This window comes from Tachypleus tridentatus, chromosome 13 (assembly GCF_004210375.1).
Source record: "Tachypleus tridentatus isolate NWPU-2018 chromosome 13, ASM421037v1, whole genome shotgun sequence".
In the NCBI taxonomy this organism is placed as follows: domain Eukaryota; kingdom Metazoa; phylum Arthropoda; class Merostomata; order Xiphosura; family Limulidae; genus Tachypleus; species Tachypleus tridentatus.
The window spans coordinates 198,747,031-198,770,449 of NC_134837.1; the positions used below are offsets into that span (position 1 = coordinate 198,747,031).

The 23,419-nt window shown below is 31.2% G+C and overlaps 2 protein-coding genes across 2 annotated transcripts; one reads left to right on the plus strand and one right to left on the minus strand.

Moving 5' to 3' along the window:
* Positions 1–1,711: 1,711 nt before the first annotated feature.
* Positions 1,712–12,080, plus strand: LOC143237179 (centromere protein W-like). Its single transcript, XM_076476156.1, has 3 exons — positions 1,712–1,847; positions 4,237–4,350; positions 11,464–12,080. The coding sequence occupies exons 1-3, from the start codon at positions 1,740–1,742 to the stop codon at positions 11,488–11,490; spliced, it is 249 nt and encodes an 82-aa protein (XP_076332271.1). The 5' UTR covers positions 1,712–1,739; the 3' UTR covers positions 11,491–12,080.
* Positions 12,081–12,275: 195 nt separating this feature from the next.
* Positions 12,276–23,211, minus strand: LOC143237178 (reticulocalbin-2-like). Its single transcript, XM_076476155.1, has 6 exons — positions 22,530–23,211; positions 21,151–21,298; positions 20,738–20,897; positions 19,278–19,394; positions 17,709–17,923; positions 12,276–13,834 (listed from the first exon to the last, which is right to left on the minus strand). The coding sequence occupies exons 1-6, from the start codon at positions 22,741–22,743 to the stop codon at positions 13,663–13,665; spliced, it is 1,026 nt and encodes a 341-aa protein (XP_076332270.1). The 5' UTR covers positions 22,744–23,211; the 3' UTR covers positions 12,276–13,662.
* Between the last annotated feature and the right edge of the window lie 208 nt (positions 23,212–23,419).

Genomic DNA, 23,419 nt, shown 5'->3' on the forward strand with positions numbered 1-23,419 from the left:
ACAGACTACGTAATATTGAAACAGTCACTTAAAATGATTATCTAGTAAATAGAATAACTCATGTAACTTACTTGCTATTGCAGTTAGTTTTGCTAGAATAAATCTTTGATCAACATAACTATCATAGCTTATGTTAAATGTCCAGGTGAGATTATGCTTACCTTTTACCAAACCTTTATATCGTATTTTGTTTTGTGAAATGCAGAGACTTCTAGAATTAATAAGTATTTCGTTTGCAATGATTTTCAATCCCATACTCCAAGTTCAACAGAATAGCATATTCGCATTATCAGAAATACAGAAATTTCTTCGTTTTCGAAATCTAGAACAGAATTACCCCATAATAAATTCTAATTGTATGTTTTCAATAAAATGAATAAATATAAACTTCATATTTCATCTTAGACATAACGATTAACCTAAAGCCAATTCAAAATTAGAATTTACTATAATTTATAAATTTATTATAAAATCGTATTAAATAACTGTGAAACAATAATCCCATAAGGATTTCACCTAGAAGCTAGAAACGAAAAAAAAATTTATAGAAAAAGAACTTACTTCAAAATCGATGTAAATGTTATTATGTTATACCTTTAAAAATAACGTTTTCTTGTATGTTCCTTTCCTTGGTACTAGCAGTAAGTGATGTAACACTAACAGATCAAGATGACAAGATTAAGTCGAGCAGAATTCATCGACACAACTTCAGAATTCCATCAAAAAACAGAGTTTGTTTGGCGCAAAGTTACACAACAGGCTATCTACAATATTTTCATCACGATAAACCATACTCAACACGTTATTGAGGGTTATAGAGAAGAGAGAAGCATCGAGTAATATTATAGAAATTTCTAACAACAATGTGATCCAGCAGATCCCAGTATACGAAACCATTTTTAAAAACTGGTAAACATTATGAAAAGAGATTAAAATGAACGTGTGGTAAGACTACAGGAGATCAAGAGGTCTTTCGATGAGTGATATAGAACTGATGAAGAAAAAGATGCAGAGGCCCTGTTTTAGCAGGATACGAGTTAACTATAAAAAGTACAAGTTTTTGTAAGGTGGGTATTGCAAGACATGAATGATATGATAAAGTCAGAATTCAACAAGGAGTTGGCTCACGGACAGAATTGGCGTAATCCCAGTAGGATAACAAGGAACAAAGATAGCTAGAACAACATCATGTTAAGTTAATACTCCTGGAATGCTTCCTAAACCTCTTCACAAAAATAGTTTGTTTGTTTCGAATTTCACGCAAAGCTACTCAAGGACTATCTGCGCTAGCCGTCCCTAATTTAGCAGTGTAGGACGAGGGAGAATGCAGCTAGTAATCACCACCCACCGCCAACTCTTGGGCTATATTTTTACAAGTCGCACGCCTTAACACGCTTGGCCATGCAGGGCCCATATCTATTCGGACACCAACTTTATCGATTTCCAGGACAACAGTGATGCATTTTATTATGATCGACTGCTATAAAAATTACGTTATCTTGTGAGAAAGATGTTTCTTCATTCGTTTTATTGTAATACTCTTTCTGCCAGTTATAATTTGATTTATGTTTTGGATGCAAGTTTAGTCTTAGAAAACTTATACAATATTACCGACGTTCTTAATAGTTTTTGTTGTATGTAATAATATAAAGCTGTTTTAATTTCTTTATTGCGCTTTAATTCCATTGTTTTAATATATTTGACAGCCAGATGTCAGGCCAAACAAGCGGTATTTCAAAATGCCGATAAAGAAGAGTGTTTCACGCAGATATTCGAGTACGCGATTAAGATCAATTTTACGTGGTTATGAGAAAAACATAAGGCTTAATAAGCAGTCAGAAATATTGGTTTGTGTTTTTATACTTCAATATCGAAATTTATATGTTATTAAATGTAATTATATCAAATCTTAGTTTTCCTAATAAGTTGGAGTAAAATTGGAATGCCAACGTAAACAATCGGTCATAAATTAACAGTTATATTAAATTACTTAGTATTATGAGTATAGAATATATATATGTGTGTATATATATACATATGCGCGACAGTGAAGTTCTTATGAAATTTGTGATGGATAGATGCATCAAAGATTTAATGGTGACAACGTTAACTGTTATATCTAAAAATATCTTTCGACATTAGAGAAATTTATTATAGTTAAAATAACGTAAAAGTTATTTCCTTATTTTAATTTAGAAGTATCAAGGGATGTAGGTGAAAGTTTGAGATAGGTTTTAAAACGTGTTAAGACAAATACCTCTTTCGTTTCCCACGAACTATCCATGTTGTGATAGTTGTGGTAGAAGTTTATCGGCCAATTTCGGTCAACAACTGCCCACCTCTCCTCAAATTGTTAGAAGTAGTTTTTGAAATATGTATATAGACAAACAAAATAGCTTTTTGTGTATCTGAACACATTTTCAAAATCACCTGTGACACATTGGAGAGTCTCAACTTGACCTACAGAGTAGCTGTCTATCTAAACTGGCACAATGACAGAGAGTTCATAGGGACACAAAATAGGCATTTCTTTTGTACATTTTAAAAGCTACCTCAGACTTTCACTGATTGCTGTAGTAGTAATACCAGTTTGATATCTGTTATTACTGTTAGTATTAGCAAGTTGTTAGATCTGTTGTCAAAAGTCATGCAAAAAATATTTTTAGAACTGTCATTCTGAAATTCATTTACCACCTCAGGATATGATTGTCATGTCCATTGGACATTGAGACATTGTATGTACAATTTTCATTGTGTTGATACATCAACACTTCTATCATTAATTTTATTGTACATAATACTGTTCATATGAGTTTCACATTTAATTCATATTTCTGTTACTTATTCAGTCTTTCAGGTTTTTATTGTCTAGGATCTTCAATAAATTGTTAGTAAGAGTCTAGTTGTAAGGATAATGTTCTCATGGAATTCTAAATATTAGAGAGAAATAACTGTAAGCTTTTGAGGTTAGTTTTAAACTGGTTATTAAGCAAGACTTTTCCATTTGAGAGTTGTTAACTCGTGGAATGGTTTGCCAGACTATGTGGTGTATGCTAATAGATGTTGTGAGTTCTTCTGGTATTATTTTTGGCTGCCCTGCACCATAGTTAATTTTACTGATTATTTATTCAGAAGACTACCCCTTCCTCAAAACTACTATAATGGTATTTCTGGGATATTTTAGTGACAGTTCTGGCATAGTGCACAGGCTAGAATCATTCCATTGGTATTTAATTATGGATTATTATTATACTTTTAGACAAGATTTTTGTCCAGTATTAGTAGCTCGTTGTTAAATTTACAGGTTTACAAATGCTAAAAATTGGGTTTGATACCTGTGGTTGGTAGAGCACAAGAAACCCATTGTGCAGCTAAATATCTTCTGTTTTTCATTTTAAATGCTTGTGTAGGTTTCTGATTTTTTGTATTTGAACAGTTTAACTGCTACTGTGTATTTTAATTTTCAAAAAGCCTTGGATAAAAATCTTTAACTTCTGTCTTTATATTTAGGAAATGACATTAAAAATTTGTTTTTATTTTGCTTTTTGATAACCTGTACTTACATATTAATGGAAATATTTAAATGAAACTACAGTGAAGAAAACATATATTTTTCTCCAGTGTTTATGATAAACAAATCAGAATTAATCTAATAGAGACCAGTAGAAACAGCATTTCCTGTGCCATTTAGTTAGTACTACCTGTTCCCTAGTGGCACAGTGGAATGTTTATGGAGTTACAATGCTAGAAACTCGATTTTGATACATGTAATGGGCAGAATACAGATAGCATTGGATAGCTTTGTGCTTAATTCCAAACAAACAAACAAACTAGTTAGCACTAACTGTAATACATGATAATGTGAAAATAAATTTGGGCAAATGAATAAAATACAGCAAGAAGTGGCTTGTCTTAGTTGACTTTGGCAAATATATTTTGAGACATGGAGAGTGGCTGAATTATTTTGGGAATAAGAGACTGACAGTTGAATGTTCATGAAGTTTCTAAGAAATTAAGATTATAAAAACTTAGTTCACTGGTAGAAAATAAAGAATAGTGATGTATGTGCATTTTATTGACTGATATAATATGTGGTAGATGTGTTTTTTAGAGGTCTAATATGGTATCTTTTTTTCTTTATTTATTTTAGAAATTTAGATACCTGTCTGGATGGTAATAATCTAGTTTTGTTGAAATCAGTATCTTGGGAAAAGATAATTAATGTTTTTTTTTTAGGTGTTTTTGTCATACATTCTTTTCCTACAAACATTGGGAAGAGAAGCCCGAAACCAAGCATTGAGCCAACGTCGGAAAACTGTGACTATGGATCATGTTGAAGAAGTTATACAGGTGTTTATAAAAACTGATTTAGGAAGCATCTAATTTTATTCTTGATGATGTGAAACCCACTTGAAATAAAAATGTATCTCAGAATGGCTGGTATGGGTATTAACACTTTTATTGATAAGCAAAGAACAATGTTTTGATTTTTCTAGGTCATCTTCAGGTTAACCTAGAAAAGTTAAAACGTTGTTCTGTGCTTACCAATAAAAGTGTTAATACCCATACCAGCTGTTCTGTGGTACATTTTCATCTCATTTTATGTTTGTTAAATGTGAATTTTAAACTTTTTACAGAATTACTTTTGGTTGTCAAATATCTGAAATTTGGTAAGCCAGTAGTAAGTTTTGAGCCTGGATCATATTTAACTTAAATAAGAGGCAGGGAAGACCATTCTCTTCTTGCCTTAAAGAGATTTCTAACCCAGTTTTAATTATTTTGTACATTATGCATCGTAAACATGAACAAAACACTTACACATACATGAACTAATTATGTTTGTTTCTATATTATTTAGAATTGTATAAAATTCATGGAAATTTTTTAGTGTTAGTTATCTTGACAACTGAGAATCTAAATTCCTTTGCACTGCTATTTTAATTTAGTGTTTCTTTATGGTATTTCTTTGTTTCTTGGAAATTAAAATGCTGTACTAGTCCTTTCTGTGATTTTTAATTATGGCATCAGTTTTGTTGTTTATAAAGAAAATCATCAAAGCTTCCTATTCACCAAGTCATTTTCCCAGTGCCATAGCGACCTCACATGTACAATTTGGGAAGCTTTGGATATGAAGTTTGAGCACATAATGCTGGATGTTGAGTCTGTTATATGTTTTCTAATACAACAGGACATCTGTATGAAAGCCTTTTTGTGTCTTTTATTTCTTAAGATTTATATGTAGCAATGTATTGCCAGTTTTGAGAAATGCATGTTGTAAATATTAAGTATCTTATATAGATAAATTAACACACAGTGGAAAACTACTTGATTCTTTGAGGCTGTCTCTTCACCCCCATCCTTGGAAAAAGTAAAAACTTCATGAACTATTTCTTTATATTTGAGGAAATAGTATATTTTATTTTCAAATTCTTATATAAAGCATTTGTTTCCATTGCTGTCAGTTGCAAGGCTTTCCACAGACCAGTTACCCTGTTAGAAAAGTAAAACTGTAATAATTGGAGCCCAGCTTGTATTTTACAAATGGTAAACTTGTGCCCTTACGTTCTCAGAACACAACCTAAAGAAATGAGAGTCAGCTTTGGATTCTGATATACTGCTCTTTAATGTTTTGGCATAAATCATAGTACTGTTTGTTCTTATCCTGCATATGTCTTCGAAAATATTTGACAACCCAGTAGACAATTTGATACATTCATAAACCTTAATATAAATACTGATTGTGTATTTATTCTCCTGTATTTGCCTTTTCTTTACTTTTCATGTTTATTTTCTATTTAACAATACTGAAATCTGTGCTTTGTAGATGCTTTAAACTTGTTTGATATCAGTGGATCTAAATATCTCACTGGCATGTGATTCTTGACATAATGGTTGTTCTTGTTTCCATGTTAAATTTTCCTTACAGTTTATTAGTAAATGTTTTGTTTTTAATTTAAACAGTAGACTATGAAAGTTTAAATAAAATTTAATTACCTGTCAGTTTCACATGAAGAATAAGAAGTCTCATTCACACACGTCACCATCTCAGTACAGACTCTTTCCCAAACAACTTTATAGGCTACATCAATAAAAATTTCAACAAAATGTATCTGTTTCAGTGAACTGTTATTTTCCAAAGCTGTGAGTCATATTTATGCTATCATATACAAACTTACAAATCTTGAAGAAATAACCAAAATAGGCTTTCTACAGGTTCACCTTCAATATGTTTATAGACTTCTAGTGAGAATTCAAAATTTATTGAAGTCTAAAGGTTAAATATAGTTCTTTCAACAGTCTTATCATTTATGAATTCTGTTACCTGACATTGTTTTGACTGTTAGAAGACTGGAAGATAGTTTAAGAGGTCACTGATGGACAGCTGAAGCATTGTTTGACATACACAAGTAAATGATGTGGTCCAATCCCCTAATATATTTAAAGTAACTAGTAAAAACAAATTATATACTGTACAAGTGTAGGAGACACTTCAAAAGAAGTTAGTTAAACAGTGAAATTACTGATTTTTATCCACAAATTAAGTGATTGTTTTCATTTCTTGTTTAATTATTACTAACAGAGTTTGGCAATTAATAGAGTATGATAATTGATTTATTCTTGTGGTAATTAATCTATTGATTATATTCAGCTTAATTGATTATTCATATATGATGGTTGGAATAATAAAAAGCATTGATAATTGGAAACAATAATTTTAGTCAGTTGATTGTTTTCATGAGTTGTGAAACTATCTCAAATTAATTGAAATAATAATGAAATTATTTTGATTATTTGGGTAGTTGGAATATTCAGAAATGCTAATTTTGGTTGGTGGTTATTATTGAGATATTAATTTATCATTTTATATGACAGGTATAATCAATGTTTATTAGTAAAAAATTCATCAGTTACCTAATGGACTACTCTCGGAATGCCCAAATTTGTATTAGAAAATCAAATGTTATTCAAGAGCACATACTGTATGTGCTTAAAATCTTTTACACAAGCATTGGAAAATTATGTTAAAGGAAGGATACTGATTTTGTGATGAAGATTTTGCACACTGATTTAAGTCTTAGGGACCCTATGTAAACTTACGCTGGAGAGGATATTGAGAAATATAATTGAGGCTTTTAAGAATGTTAGAGGTTTGGAGTGAAAATTCAGATGACATTTTCATTAAAATCTACAGGCAATAAGACTAGAGAACAAAAAATTAGAATCTAGAAAATGGAAGACTCATTTTACTGACATTTTATAGTGAACTTAATTTAGAAATGAGTGTTTCTTCAGGTGTGGTAGAAGCTGAAACAGCCTGGCCAAGAGGTTAGGGCACTGGATTCGTAATCTGAGGGTTGCAAGTTTGATTCCCTGTCATGCTTGCCCTTTCAGTTTTGGGGATGTCATAAATTGACAGCCATTTTCACTATTTGTGGGTAAAAGAGTAGCCCAAGAGTTGGCAGTGGGTGGCGATGATTAGCTGCCTTCCCTTTAGTCTTACACTGCTTAATTAGGGATGGCTAGCACAAATAACCCTCGTGTAGTTTTGCACAAAATTAAAAAAATAAACAAGAAGCTGAAATATTGAAAGAATTTAAGAGGAAATTGGATAATTATTTTGACATGGGAAGACAGGTTTCTGTACATAGTTTAGAGTAGGGTGGTATTAAAAAATGAGATACACTAAAGAGACCAATAGGGTCTTTGTTATCCCTTCAGCTTCATTATATACAAATATATAATGTTTATGTAAAAATTCAGCGAGATATCGGCTATTGTTTAACTTCATTTTGAGTAGCTAAGGAGTTAGTGTTTGCTGTTAACAATTGAGATAAATTCACTCTAGATTGCAATGTTAAATGGAAACCAAAATGAAAACAATTATACACTTGATATTTATCAGAGTTAGTAAGCTTTTTTCTGGCTGTATTTTGCTGGAAGAGTAATGATCTGGTGTATGTATAATATATTTACTTTTTAATTGAGGCTACCTTTATAAGATAGTTTTATCAGAGTTAGATATGTTTAGAATATGGAAACAGAAATGACTTAGATACTTTTATGGGATTTATGTACGTTTATAATATGGAAACAGAAATTCCTTTTAGTAGAGAATTATATGGGATTTGGACATGTTTTAGAAGATGGAAGTGCATTCTATTTTTTATTGCAGGATTTTATGTAAATGGTTGATGTTTTGCCTAGGTGGTGGTTATACAGTATGAGTGGCACCATGCAATGGATGTTTACTGTAGGTGTTGTGATAGGGCACATGTAATTGTCACACTGTACAGTGAAGTTTTATAAAAAGGGAAGCATTTTGAGTTAACTTAAGATTTGTTTTTTATTATTAAACACCATACAAAGTTTAATATACATTACAACCATGAATTATCTTTGTGAAAAACATTGCAATTACAGTAAGCTTACATTTCCTTATTTCACACACTTTCTAGATTTAATAGAATGAATAAGCTATGTAACGAGTTACATGACATTTACATTTATGGTAGGGATCAGCATGGCCAGATGGTTAAGGCACTGAACTTGTAATCTGAGGGTTGTGGGTTTGAATTCCTGTCACACCAAACATACTCACCCTTTGAGACATGGGGGCATTATAATGTGACGGTCAATCCTGCTTTTTGTTGGTAAAAGAGTAGCCAAAGAGTTGGTGGTGATGACTAGCTGCCTCCTTCCCTCTAGCCTTACACTGCTAAATTAGAGACGGCTAGTGCAGATAGCCCTTGTGTAGCTTTGCGTGAAATTCAGAACAAACCAAATGTTTATGTCCACTTTTAATTTGGTTTTATTTGGTTAATTTTACATTTCTTACTGTAACTGTTGAAGCCTTAACCTGTTTGCTACTTTGTGTAATAACTTGTATTTTTGAATTAATTGAAAAGTTTAAGAGCAGTTTGAAACCAAAACATCAGAGGACAGTTGTTAAAATATATTTCTTTAATAAGAACTCTGTTGTAAATATGTAATCTTGTAAAATGTAAATTTCTTAAGTGAATTCCAAATGTTGTGAGCTACAGCTGGGTAATTAATGGAATTTGCTAATCACTTTATTAATGCATTCATTAACTGGTTGCATTAAATTGATTATTCTCAAACAAGATTTTGAAATGTAGAATAATCAAAGATAGTAATAATTAGAAACACTAATTCCAGTTTATTATTTATGTAACATTGGTCAGTCACAATCTCAATGAAGTGATTACATTACATGATGCTAATTGATGCTCATAGATAATGAATAAATATTTTAACCCTATGATCTTCAACAAAAATTAAAAATGCAATGAGTTTGACATTCTAGCCTAGGTTATTAACTTTGTCAGTTTCAGTATATTTTAAAACTAGTACACAATGTCAGTTTTATAAAATCATCTTAATAAACAAATGACACAAAGTGCATATGGTACCAATTGGCATGTTTTCCCCCTCACCAGACATTTGCATGAACTTTTATATTAGACATGGTCATCCAGAAAACTTGACCAAAGGCTCTTGGTCTGGCCTAATGTGATCATGAGATTTAGTATAAAAATTTGTACATCATAGATGATGGTCCAAGGATTTTTTTTCATTACAGTGTCACTGTTAAAAGTTAGTTGTTGAACTATGTTAATTATATCTGCTGATTTTTAATATCAAGATAAAAATCTGTCTTGCACTATCAGTTTAACCTGATGTTTAATGTGTGAAACTAACTTCAAAACTGTCCTATTACATATGTTTTGGGGATGTGGGAGAAGTTGCTTGCTAAAGAAATACAGAATGAAATATATTCTATGATCTAAAAATGGATTTGAGGGAATTATAAGACATATGTAATTGATTTTACTATTTCTAACATATCTTAACCCATAAAACTACCATTAAACAAGTTTCCTTTTTTAATTAATTTTGTGTAAGAGTAAAAACTTAAATGAAATAGAAAAATGTCATTTAATTTTGTGTTATTTTGGTTCAAAATGTAATTTTTTTATAAACGTATGCAAATATGAAATATTGATAAAGATTACTCACTCACACTGTTGTATGTTGTAAAGTTACTGAAACAGAAACAGTACACTTGATAAAAATAATTCTGTTTTTGTCACAGGAATTTTAAAGTTGCTGTCTAAAATATAAATGTTGAGAAAGAATTGACAGTTTTACTGAAGAAAAATAATTTAAGGCTACCAGACATGAAACAGTTTCTTTTTGAATAATCTACATATTTTGTCAGTAACAAAAATACACACATGGTATGGATTAAGAACAGGCCCAGTGAGAGAGCAAGAGTTTACCCAGGGTGCTGGAGAAGGTAGGGAGATGAATGATTAAGAGAAGTGGGGGTCCATGAAAGCACTAGACACCACCTGATTAATAGATTTAATCTGAGAACACCAGGCCTTTTATGGGTATCTCCCAGTTTCACATAGCTGTACAATAATACTTTAAATAAATTCTTTATCTCCAAAGAGGGTGTAAAGTTCAATTGATAGTTTTTGTAATGATATTTTGGGGTTCTTTGATACTCAGTGTCAGAACCTTTGCCCTTTTTGAGGTACATCAATGACATAGTTGAAGGAATGGATAGTAGGCTGTTTGCTAATGTTTGTAAGGACTTGGATTACTTGGCAAGTAAATGGCAGGAGATTTTTACTTATAATAAATGGCAATATAATGCATGTTGGTATCCTAATTTGAATTATGAGTACAATTTTGATGAGAATAAACTTTAAGTGTTATGGAAGATCAATCTCTTGGGCCATTCAAGCAATATGTTATTACTATTGGCAGGGCAAATAGGATTTTATGGTTTATCTATAGAAATACTGAAAACAAATCTGAAGACATAATTTCACTGTTTAGGCCAAAGTGGGAGAATTGTTTCAGTCTTATAGTGTCCCCTGCTAGTACAGTGGTAAGTCTACGGATTTACAATGCTAAAATCAATATTCGATTCCCCCTGGTGGACTCAGCATATAGCCTGATGTGGCTTTGCTACAAGAAAACACACAGACAGGTGTATGCTACTTACCTCAGGAAGGGCATTGAATTATTGACAAGGGTGCAGAAGAGGGCTAATAGGATGACCATTAGTTGTCATAGCAGGACAGGTTAAGATCTCTGAAATTTTCTTTTTAAACAAAGAAATCTGCTTTAAGTTTTTAATTTGTGGGAAGGCTTTCTAAATATTTGAATAATAACAGCTGACTATGAGTGTTTATTTTGATTTTAAGATTTAATTTATTGGTCAGAATAGTCTAGATGGACAAAGAGGTCTTTTATTGTCCTTAAACAACATGTATGTGTACATTTTAGTTTAAACTTTTCATGTTTTTAATCCTGTAATAATTTTATTAAACATTCTGCATAAAGTAACCAATATATGTAAGTTTTACTAAAGGTTATAGGTGATTTAACAACACATGTATGTGACCTTTTATTAATTTTATTTTTCAGCTCGTCTTAAAAAAAATGAGGGGGTAGCAGTTATAGAACACTACCTGACACCATTAAAGAGAAAGAACAATACACACCCAGAACTTGGATGATAAATGAAACCTACAGTTATATATATTTTTAAACTTTAAGCCACAGGTTCACTTTAAACTGTTCAGTATATAGTTATGAATACCAGAAATAACTATCACAACAGGCATTCTTATAGTGATTTTAAAAAAAATTGTATACTGAAATTTGTTGCACTTTATTTTAATGACTGTTAAATAGAAGATTTCTAATTTGTATATAGTCAGTGGTGTAGTAAAACCACTTAACTGTACAAACTCATTCTCTTTCTATTGTAATATTGTCTTGTGAAATGTTTTAATCCAATCTTTCCTTTGGTTTAATCAAGAAGCCATTGTAAGCAGAGACAGCAAAGAACCAGCATAATAGTGTAAAAACAACAATAATGATGTATTTATAGAGAATTATGTTTAAAACTTTTAAATGTCTTAACTGTAGTTGAAAACATTTATTTAAAAAAGTGGTAATGGTTGGAGATGTACAGGCATGGTAGTGAAAGGTTTTATGTCACAACAAGTAAGACTAAATAAAAAGAATTGGGTAGAAGTGATTTCCTGCATTATTATATACAGTTTTGAGAGCAGTCATATTTGACAAATTACTTGTGTTAATTGTAGTGAATAAAATTATTTCTCAATGACATTTAGAAGCTTTGCACTTCAACTAGACTTACAAGAATCTAACAATTGTTGAAGCACAATTTAAGTATTGTTATTATGTAAATCAATAAAAACATAGTAATGTGACAGGTTTAAATAGCATCTTTATTAGGTTTGGCACGCAACATGGAAAACTAAGTGGTTTGGAAAGCAAGTACGTAGACTAAACCTTTACAATAAAACATGCTAGTTACAGAGAATCTGCCATTTCCCAAGACTTGGAAGGTGACACAGTGGGTGTGGTAACTTCTTTATTACTGGTGGTACCTCAGAGGGAATTAATCATTTTTATTGAATACTCATTCAGAGGGCAAATCTTTTGATGAAAAAATAGTCTCTAACACAAGCTTGTGCTATTAAAAAAACAACAACAACAAAAAGTGTTTCCAACACATTTGTTCTGAAATATCATTAAGGTGAATATTTTCCACACTGGTTAGTATGAAAATATCACAAATACAAAAACGTTTTTTTTCTCTCACAGATTTAAAAGTAAACTGTTTTTAAACACAAAATACAGACTGACAGTGCAGTTTAGTTAGTGTAAAATAAGCTGGTAGATATAATGACAAAAACATTAGGAACTGACCTTCAATATGTATTAATAGTAGAACAGGGAATATTCTGTGGACAAAGCCAAAAATGTTTACTTTGTAAAGTAAGTTTGGAACTCTTTCTTGGTAAAAAAGGTGCAAGTTCAAGTCAGTAAAGTTAACTTACAAGCTAGGAATATTAAAGTGTTTGTGTGTGAAAAATTGTTGAAATAATTCTGGTAACATGTAACAAAAGTAACATGATTGTGATTTGACAAATGTATGATCAAGACTTACTCACTGCTAGATGAAGGAAAAATTTCAAATTTCTGCAGTTTCACAAGTATTGTCTGCTTATATGGATTATTAAAAAAACTTGTTACATATCTTTTCTCCTCTAAACTAGTAAGGCCTCGAACAACCATGCCACATACAAACTTAAGGAACTTGTACTTAACATTATATGGGCATAATTTTAACTTGAAACTACACTTGTATATTAGGCACAAAACAGTGAGTTAATAGGTTCAGAAATGTAATTTACACTCATTTTTAATACATCTATTACTGTTCATCACATCTGACTGATGAGATAATGAAGTAGAAATGTTCGGTTTATTTGAAAATTCTCAGAATTTAAAAGCAATTTTTATGATGTTTAAAAAAAGGGGGAACTGAAAGATTTATTGTATTGATGTAGTAAAATTACAACTTTACTTTGGTGTATTAGTCACAAATATTACACTGGCTAGATTACGTGTCTAGCTTACGAGGTATTAAAAGACATTTTAAAACATCTGAGAAATCAAAAATGTAAATACTAATCTAGTTTATAAGTAGGTTACATAGTAATATACATGGTAGAAGGTATTATACAAGAGGTTTATAATTTGTGCTTTTAACACAAAGTAGTTCTGAACAAACATCTCATGGACATGTCAGAGTTCGTCATTAAACTTATGTGTGTTGTACAGGTGTTCTCCAAAGTCTGTGGCTTCACTGCCAACAAAGGTGTCATGGTGATCCAGTATTTCTTGAATAGATAGTTTTCCATCATTATTATCATCAGATTCTTTGATCAAGTGAACTGCCTCATTTTCAGCCACTTCACTAGAAGTTGTAGATCAGATAGGATGAGAATATGCAAGAAACAAAATCATGTTTTATATATTTAGAAACTAAGTAATTGTTGTTTAAAAACAAATAATTCATCCCATGATGGTTCTACAGAAAATATTTTAGAGGTCAGCAAAAAAACCATGCAGTGTTCGATTACTACCACTTACTATACAGCCAACTACATAAGACATAAAGAGGAGGACACTGATATTATTAAGAATAGAAATTATAAAAATTATGGTTTATTATTAAAACTCATCATGAACTGAACAGATTAAGAACAAACATACAACTAGATTATAAGGATAACAACACTATGTCTTAAGATCTTAGAATATAAAGTGAATAATCTACACCTAGAGGTCAGAAATAATATAAAGCAACTTTATACCCTAGTACTTTTCCTGTGATTTACAGAGAATATAGCAAAAGAAAGGTGACATTTTTCAGATCAATTACTTATTTCTTTTGGAATTAAAATGAACTTTGATTTAAATTAAATGATGTTATTTTGGTTGGAATACCATTAGAAATACACCCCTCTCTCCAGACATCTTAGTGTTTCTCTGACAATCAGAAAAGTATTCTTATACCTAGGTTCTTTAATATTGTTGTCTAGAAGAAATAGACAAGTCATACAGTTTGTCTTACAATTTCACACAGAAGCCAGACTAAACATTTGATTTTTAATTTTTCTTCGAAGTTTAAGTTCAGTTGAACCATAAATGTAAGATTTTCTTTATAATTTTAAAGTAATCTGAGTAATACACAGTGAAGAATGATATTTATGATAAAAACAAGTTTTCTTCTACTGAACATAACATACAAAAGGAAGTTGTATACCCAGCCTATTTAGTCATCCTTCCAGATGCTACGTTTGACTGAATATTAGCAGCTGAACAATTTAAATCAGGCATGTGAAATTTCCATCAGGGTGTGGGTCAGATAACAATTTTTAAATGTTTGTGCAGGCCACACTACATGAAACAAAATCTTAGCTAATAACCCATATTTTAATACTAAATGCCTTTTAAGTTGTTAAATTTATAATGCAACTGAAAAAAAAATCTTTGATTTCTCTACCCCTTTAACAAGTACAAAATGTAAGGTAAATTACCCAGCATATTATCAACCATAATTTTCCTAGTCCTCAATCTTGTTTGTTTACAGAGCCAAACAGAAAATCAGATCCCACACCCATCTATTGCATTCTTTCAGGATTTGTTAATAGTTCCCTCTTACATTTAATACTATATTATTTATAACAAATAGAAAGCCAAAGTTTTTATCTATCACATGATGTATCACATTATGTTTACTATAAAGTTTCTCTTTTACCACAGCTTCATTTCGAAAGGAAAGGTACTGACTAGCTTGTCACATAATTAGCACTGTCTGCTTTTTGCAGTTGTTATTCCATGTTCTTTGGTTCATTCTTTAATTAACAACTACAAATATTATGAAAAAAAATGCTAAAGTCAATACTTGTTTTTTATTTGAATTTTTATTACAATAAAAATAATTAAAATGTAAAAAAATAGGAAACTCTTTAGGTTAGATAAAATAAATAATTAATTAATAAAAAAACAATTGAGTTTGTGGATGTCTTGCATATGCCATACATTTCACATTTGGTTTAAATAATCATAGCTGGTAGAAACAAACAAATTAAAACTTCCTATAAGAAGTAATGAATAAGATATTAACACACAGAAACTCAGTTACTTAATAATGTATAATAATATTAATGATAATAAGTTTGATATTTTTTAAAAGAAACTCAGTTACTGGTAATATTTTGTGTTTGTATACAGAAACCTTATTAAAGTTTTCATTTTTATTAGACTGATTATTTTATGAAATATTTCACTAAATAATTAGTCAACAATAACTAGTTTTATAAAAGTTATTTAATCTTTTGAAATGGATCCAGTATAATATACACAAGTTTGTGTACACAGTTGTACATGTGAAGTATTTCCATTACAACTTTTAGTAGAGACCACAAGTTTTTATGTAGACCAAACTCAATTTTTAGTAAAGTTTTCTTTGTTAAAACATCAAATCTGTTTTGTGTAACTTTTTGTTTTTGTGTGTGTGTCAGAATGACTACATATTATAACATGTCTAAGTAGCTTAAGTCTCATAATTTTATATATTTATTATAATAACAACATCACCTTTCCAGTCATGCCTATCTAAAATTACATAACTTGCACTGATACATTGCATGTGTACTCATGTTACTGTATCCAGTGACCTGTCTTGGCTGTGTTTTAGTGGACATTTTAATTAGTAAACATTATATATTATTACTATTTAGAAATAAGTTATGAAACTTATTTTTGTTAAAATGTAGAATGGATAAAAAAGTAAAGGAAACAATTATCTCTTCTAGCTACGACCTTTGAACTCTGTTGCTAATCTTTTTAAAATTTTGAACATGATTTTAGATTGTTTTGAATTTCACACAAAGCTACACGAGGGTTATCTGCGCTAGCCGTCCCTAATTTAGCAGTGTAAGACTAGAGGGAAGGCAGCTAGTCATCACCACCCACCGCCAACTCTTGGACTACTCTTTTAACTATAAATAGTGGGATTGACTGTCACATTATAACACACCCACGGCTGAAAGGGTGACCATGTTTGGTGCAACAGGGATTCGAACCCGTGACTCTTAAATTACGAGTTGAGTGCCTTAACCACCTGGTTTGAACATGGAGGATACCAAACAAAATTTTTTTAGAGGTTATATATAAACACACACACACACAGTTGAATAACAAAAAAAAAAAAAAAAAACAAACATAAGTGTATTGATACAATAGAATTACATAATTTATTAAGCTTAGTAACTAACTAAACTGTATTTACATCTAAAAAAATGAAATTTAGAGCAGACTAAAGACATAATCTACCTCTTTGAAATCTTGGTTTGAAAAAACATGGTAGTTCATCATGTAGAACATCTTACATATATATATGTCTGTTATAAGTTGTTTTAGACACACTAAGCTTTAATTAGTAACCTGTATTGTGGTGGCGGTGGTGTTTTTGTTGCTTTTTTTAAAATCAGGTGAACAACTAAATAGAATTAGTTATCCACTGCAAATACCTCATCAACAAGCTCTCAAATGATACAGCAGTATGTCTGCAGACTTACAACACTGGCACTGAGTTTTGATACCCATGGTGGGCAGAGCACAGATAGCCCATTGTGTAGCATAGTGCTTAATTACAAACAAAGAAAACCTCACTGACTGTGTAGTGTAACTTGTTAGCACATTAATTTTGATCAGTTTAATTTATTTGTTAACACTCAGAAGTGGTACAGTGTTTGATAAATCTTAGAGCTTGAGGTGACACTATCAACTTCATAAAGATTAGATCAAACAAACATTCAGTTTTTTTATATATATATACAAATTATAGTAGTTTTGAGCATGCCCATTTTCCAAAGTTTTGTCAATTTGATGGTTGAAGCTGCCTTCCCCTTTGCCATCATGTGAAGTTAATGCACTACACAGCTTGCACTTCATGTTAAAATCATTAAACCATTTGTTTAGATAAATACGTCAATTATTCAATAGAAGAACTGATTGAGATATTCATTATCTGACACTTGGCCAAAACAATAATTGTTTCATCTCTACAACTTATACCTTTCACACTGGAAAAATGGCATTGTAAAAATACCTGCACTTAGTTGTAATGTTTATATTTTGAGAAAATGAATGCTCACATTGTGCACAATTTCCTTGTGTCTTGTAAGAAGCTATATTAAGACATCAACAAATTCCAATAAACATTTTATCCAATGGATTGAAAAGGCTTGAGAGATAATGGCAAATATTGTAAAACTTACTCATTGTCTGGTAAGAGCCACTTCAAAACTTCTGCTTTGTCAAGTTTCCCATCATGATTGACGTCATATTCATTCTCAAAATGATCCTTCTCAACTAAATAGCTTTCTGATCCAACAGCTGGAGGTTTACCTGATCCGTCACTGAGAAATTCTTCTAGTGATAAGTAACCATCATTGTTTTTATCTCGTTTTAGCATTGTTTGTTCATACAGGACCTGGCAAAAGAAAATAAAAGTATATCTAAGTATGAATTAATTTTGTATTAATTATAAAATCAGTAACTGACAAATAAAGGTGTTGAACTGTGAATCCAAAGGTCTATAGTTCATTTCTTTTTGTCACAACAGCATGCTGATTTTATTGACATGGATATGATTTGGACTAGTATTAGGTAAAATAGATATTTCAATTACTATACATTCTTTATATACACAGATTATTAATATTTACAAACAAGTTCCTAAATTTAATTTTCTTAAAACATACAAGAGTAAATAAAGAAATAAACACACAACTATCTCTTCTAGTTATGACTTTTTTACTTGATTGCTGCTTGTCATAGGTTGCTAGACCTTAAGAAATTTCACATGTGGAGAATGTGATTTTTTTTTAAAAGGCTTTATACAGGGTATTCAGAAAGTCACTGTGCACTTATATATTTATTAACAGACATGTTTCAATATAGAATACAGGAGGTAAATATGAATGACAATTATAAACAATGTTGAAAGTGACCCCCGTTGGCATCAATACAGGCCTGGACCCTTCTTATTTTGTTTCTAAACACTGCTATCAGTTGCTGGCTTGAAATAGACTGAATAAAATATAATTATAAAACTGCACAGTGATTTTCAAAACACCCTGTATATTTGAATGACCAAAAAATCATAAATTACTATGTTAATACCACAGAATTCTGCTGTAATTCATCGAGGGTAAAAACTAAACTGTATTTGTGTCTAAAAAAAACAAAACGAAATCTCAAACAGGCTAAAGGCTGAACTTATCAGTATGAAGGCTTGTCTCAAAAGAAAGAAGACATTCTGAGCTCTTGATTAATCATTCACATGTAATATATAGAAATGTATACAAGAAACCATTTCCAAAAATGGAAAGAGGCAAGTGGGAGCAACTGTGCTTGATTCACTATGTATTAGTGATAGTTCAGCAAATAGAAAAGACCTTTTAATTTCTATTCTAACTTGTCAGTAGTGGTAATCCAAGTTACTGATCTGTAGAAACTATAGACTATGTATTTTGACATCAGAAACATCTAACTTGAACGAATGCTGCATTTAACATGCCATGCAACTCACAAAAAAACTGATATTTTGGAATCTTTAATATTTGCTTTTAAATTAAGATATTAAATAATGTATAACATGAAAATTTGAGTTATAATCTATAGTTTGATACCAAATTTAAGGAGATAAATTCATAAAATAGCAGTAACATTAAATTTTGACTGCAATCAGCAAACGTGATAACATGATCTTCGACCTGTCGAGATAAGGTTAAGTTGACGTAAAAGATAAGCATGTTCTCAGTACAATGCTAAAATAAAAATACCTGGTACATGTGTTTAAATTCTTCAGGATTGGCAAAGGCAGTAAATTCACTTTTGTCCAAGATACCATCACCATTCAAATCGGCAGCTTTAAACAGTGCTTGATCTTCTTGCATCATCTGGAGAAGAGAGATGAAAGAAAATGGTTTAACAATACTAAGAATGTTTTGAAGTCCACTTGTGATATAATTAGTTTGTTATATGAAATGAATCAATGAAAAAAATGACTTGGGAATTTATTTAACAAATGTTATTTTTCTTTTGAATGGTTTGAATAGAAATGGCAAAATAACAATATCTTTTACATGTTTTAGAATATTCAATGGGACACTTAAAAATATATTAGTAGAGCAAAACAAATAAAAAAATCAAGCTTCAAGAAATTTTAATGGCTAAAAAATATTGATATTTGGCAAACAACGTAAAAAACAAACTTCTATAAGGTTCTACTGCCTCTCCCAGTGACTCGGCAGCAAGTTTGATTCCTGTGGCCATAAAGTAACTGAGTTTACTCTTATGTACTTATCAAGGCCTCCTTTAAATATTTACTGTATCCACCACACCTGAAAGTAACCCATTCTTAAGGCCAACTATTCTGTTAGAAAAGCAGAGCTATCTAAACTTAAGAAGACCCCTAACCTGTCCAAATATGAGTCTGTTAATCCTATAATTCTCACAGTTAAGTACAAAATGATGACTAGAAACCAACAATACCAGTTTTAAACATCAATCAGATCCCCTTCAACTCTGCTTTTCTTTTTTCAAGAAAAAAAAACCAAACAATATCAGAGTTATTAACCTTGTATGACAATTCCAGATACAATCCTATTGTACTTGCTTTGAATTGGAGCTCATCTGATTAACTTGGATACTACATACAAATTCTTAGTTGATATGCTATCCAAATTAGCCATTTATGAGACACCTATTACAAAATATGTCCAGTAAATGATGAATCAGTGCTCCATCTTACCATAAATTATATAAAACTGAAACTTATCAGGTAGGTCTACACATACTAATCATACTGTAGAGGATAAGTGATAGAGGTCACCAATATTACAAAAAAACTTTTAGGTAAAGGCTCTTGCTTAAACATACATGAATACTTTATGATAACCTAACATGCTATTCCTGTTTTGCTACAAACTGTAGCATGTCAAAGCAAAGAAAGTAACATACGAAAACCTACTAGCTTTCAATCACTCACTAAATTACAGAATCTAATTTGATCAGTGTACAAGTGACCCTAACACACACAACTACTGGTAGTTCACAAAACATAGTAGGATCATTATTATACACACAAGAAACATCTTAAAATTAAGTTGATGTGTAAAAGAAATGTTCTAACTACTGGAACTACTTTATACAAAATTATCTGTGCAGTAAAAAATTTGTAATTTATTCTTCCTTTTATTTAGAACACAACAAACACAAAAGTATCACGCTGACACAAGACCTGGTGCTCTTCAGCTGCTTCAAGAGGGTCAGGAACTTCATCATCATCTTCAGGGTCAATTCCAAATGCCTCAGCTATATGTTCTTCCCATGTCACCTTCCCATCTTCATTTTCATCCTCCTCTTCCAGTCGCTCCTCTCCTTCTTCCTCTGTTAACATTCTGAAAGACAATAAGTAAATAGAAGTTTGGATGTGACAGACACCCTGGCTATAAAGTAGATAAAAAAGAAAATTAATATTTTAATAACTAATATTTCAGTGTTAGAAAACCAGTATATTCATACTTTAACAAGATAAATTTATAATGGAAAAGCAAAGCTCTCTTCATTCACCTAATGACACATTAACAACATGACTCTTCAATGTGACCGTTTAGATTTAATGGAAATGAAATATTCATAAAATAGCCTTACTTGAAAGACCTCAGAATCCATTGTACAAGTTCCTTTTTATCAACAAAGCCATCTCCATCTTTGTCCATCTTTTGAACAAGGATACTTAGTCGTTTCTTGGATTCTTCAGGACTTAGGTGGTCATATTCCTCAGCATCGTGACGATTTCCTATTGGACACAAAGTGTTTTAATATTTTGTGCTAGGCCTGGCATGGCCAAGCATGTTAAGGCGTGCGACTCGTAATCTGAGGGTCGCGTGTTTGAATCCCCATCGCACCAAACATGCTCGCCCTTTCAGCCGTGGAGGCATTATAATGTGACAGTCAATCCCACTATTTGTTGGTAAAAGAGTAACCCAAGATTTGGCGGTGGGTGGTGATGACTAGCTGCCTTCCCTCTAGTCTTACACTGCTAAATTAGGGACAGATAGCCCTCGAGTAGCTTTGTGCGAAATTCAAAAACAAACAAAACAAACAATAATATTTTGTGTAAAATGGTGCAATTATGGGACAAAATAATTTTAAAAACTAAGCACTAAAATATGTGGTACATTGCTATGAAGAAAACAAAAGACTTCAGGGTGATTATTAATATACAGGACAACTTTTAAATTAGTTTTTGAATATTCATTTCACAGAAGTGTTTCAATAGGTAAAAGTCTGAAACTGAAATGTAGCAAAAGATAAGTTTATGCATTTGAGTACAAAATATTGGTGAAATAAATATTTTTAAACTATGCATTTAATTTCTCAAACTGTGAGATAGTATCAACGATTAGTTAGACTGTGTGGGAACAATCTTCTAAAGGGCATATAAGCAATGTGTAGATAATTCAGTAAAGCTAAGCTTGTATAGAAACTAAAAATTTCATGCAGTATCTAAAAATAAAGGTGCGATATAAGTATCATAATTGGTGAATTATTAATAAGTGAATCAGTTCAGTGTCAGTCAGTAAATTATTCAGTTATCAAGCTAAACATCGAGTTAATCAGCAAATATGCTACTGGTTAATTAGTGAAAAACATTATTCTAAGTGACTGAAACTATTTTTATGAGTTAAGTATACCATTGGTGTCTTTCTTAAAACGTTGTTTGTCAAGTTAGGCCTACGACAAGTAATAATATCTTGTACCAAACATTAATAAAGAAATAAATTAATCCGTTTTCATTACATAGACTGGAACTAGCATTCATTTTTACCGTAATATAAAACAACAGTAACACGTCACAACGGTATGATGGGGGAAAAAAAAGGTTAATTTTCTTTTAGTTTGGTCAACGCGCTGCAAATGCAAAGTTCTATGTTTGGACACTTCACAAGTGAGTGGTTCTCAATTAATATTTGTACATAAAATACACATAATTTAATATGCTAAAACTTTCATTAATTTTAACTTACCAATAACAGCCTCGTGGTCAAATTCCGAATGATGCACTCCTTCCTTATAATGATCATGATCTCTGGAACTGAACGCTCCATTTTCTTCTCGCTCCCTGTTTAATATTTGGCCTTTCGGTCGAACATGGCTATGAGGTGAAGTATGACCCACTTCTATGCATAGTGTAAAAAGGATAGAGACGTAAATAACATGGCTTAAAGCTAAAGAGACCATGCTAGTTTAGACTGTAGTTTAAACGTCACGTATTTTAGTCTTTTCGGTTTAATCTGAAAGCGATTTACACCTAATAATTTAAATATTTGAAACGCCGAAGCAATGAAACTTTGAAAGTGAACCGAAATACAATATTAATAATGTATTTTTCCAGGTCCTGCACCAAATCCAGAAACGTTGTACTTGTACACTAAGCTTTACGTGCGTGTCCAACGTTGTGTTGGTTCAGTAGTTAAGACTTAGCGACAAAGAAAAATAAAGGAAACCGCCTTTCCGCTGCGTAATATTTCTAATTCTAGCCCTCTCAAAATTCATAGCAAATAACGCGCCATATTTGTCTGCACATAAACACGACTCTGCATTAATAACAGGGATTTTACCCTCTAATACGACATAACAAGTTTGCTTAGAAGTTAAACACCGAGTTGTACAAGATGTATACTTACATATAGAAAGAAAACTACCAAATGTTTGCTATAAAATAATATTACCAAATTATATATAAAGCATTATACTTTCAATCTATTTTGCAATTATGTTGTCTTGAAAGTACAAAACGTTTAAATAAGAGTTAATTGAATTGATTTGTTGATATATCTTACTATATTTAATTAATATAAGTAATACTGAAACAAACATGATCGAAACGTAGCAAAATGTCTTTGTTTTGCAAATA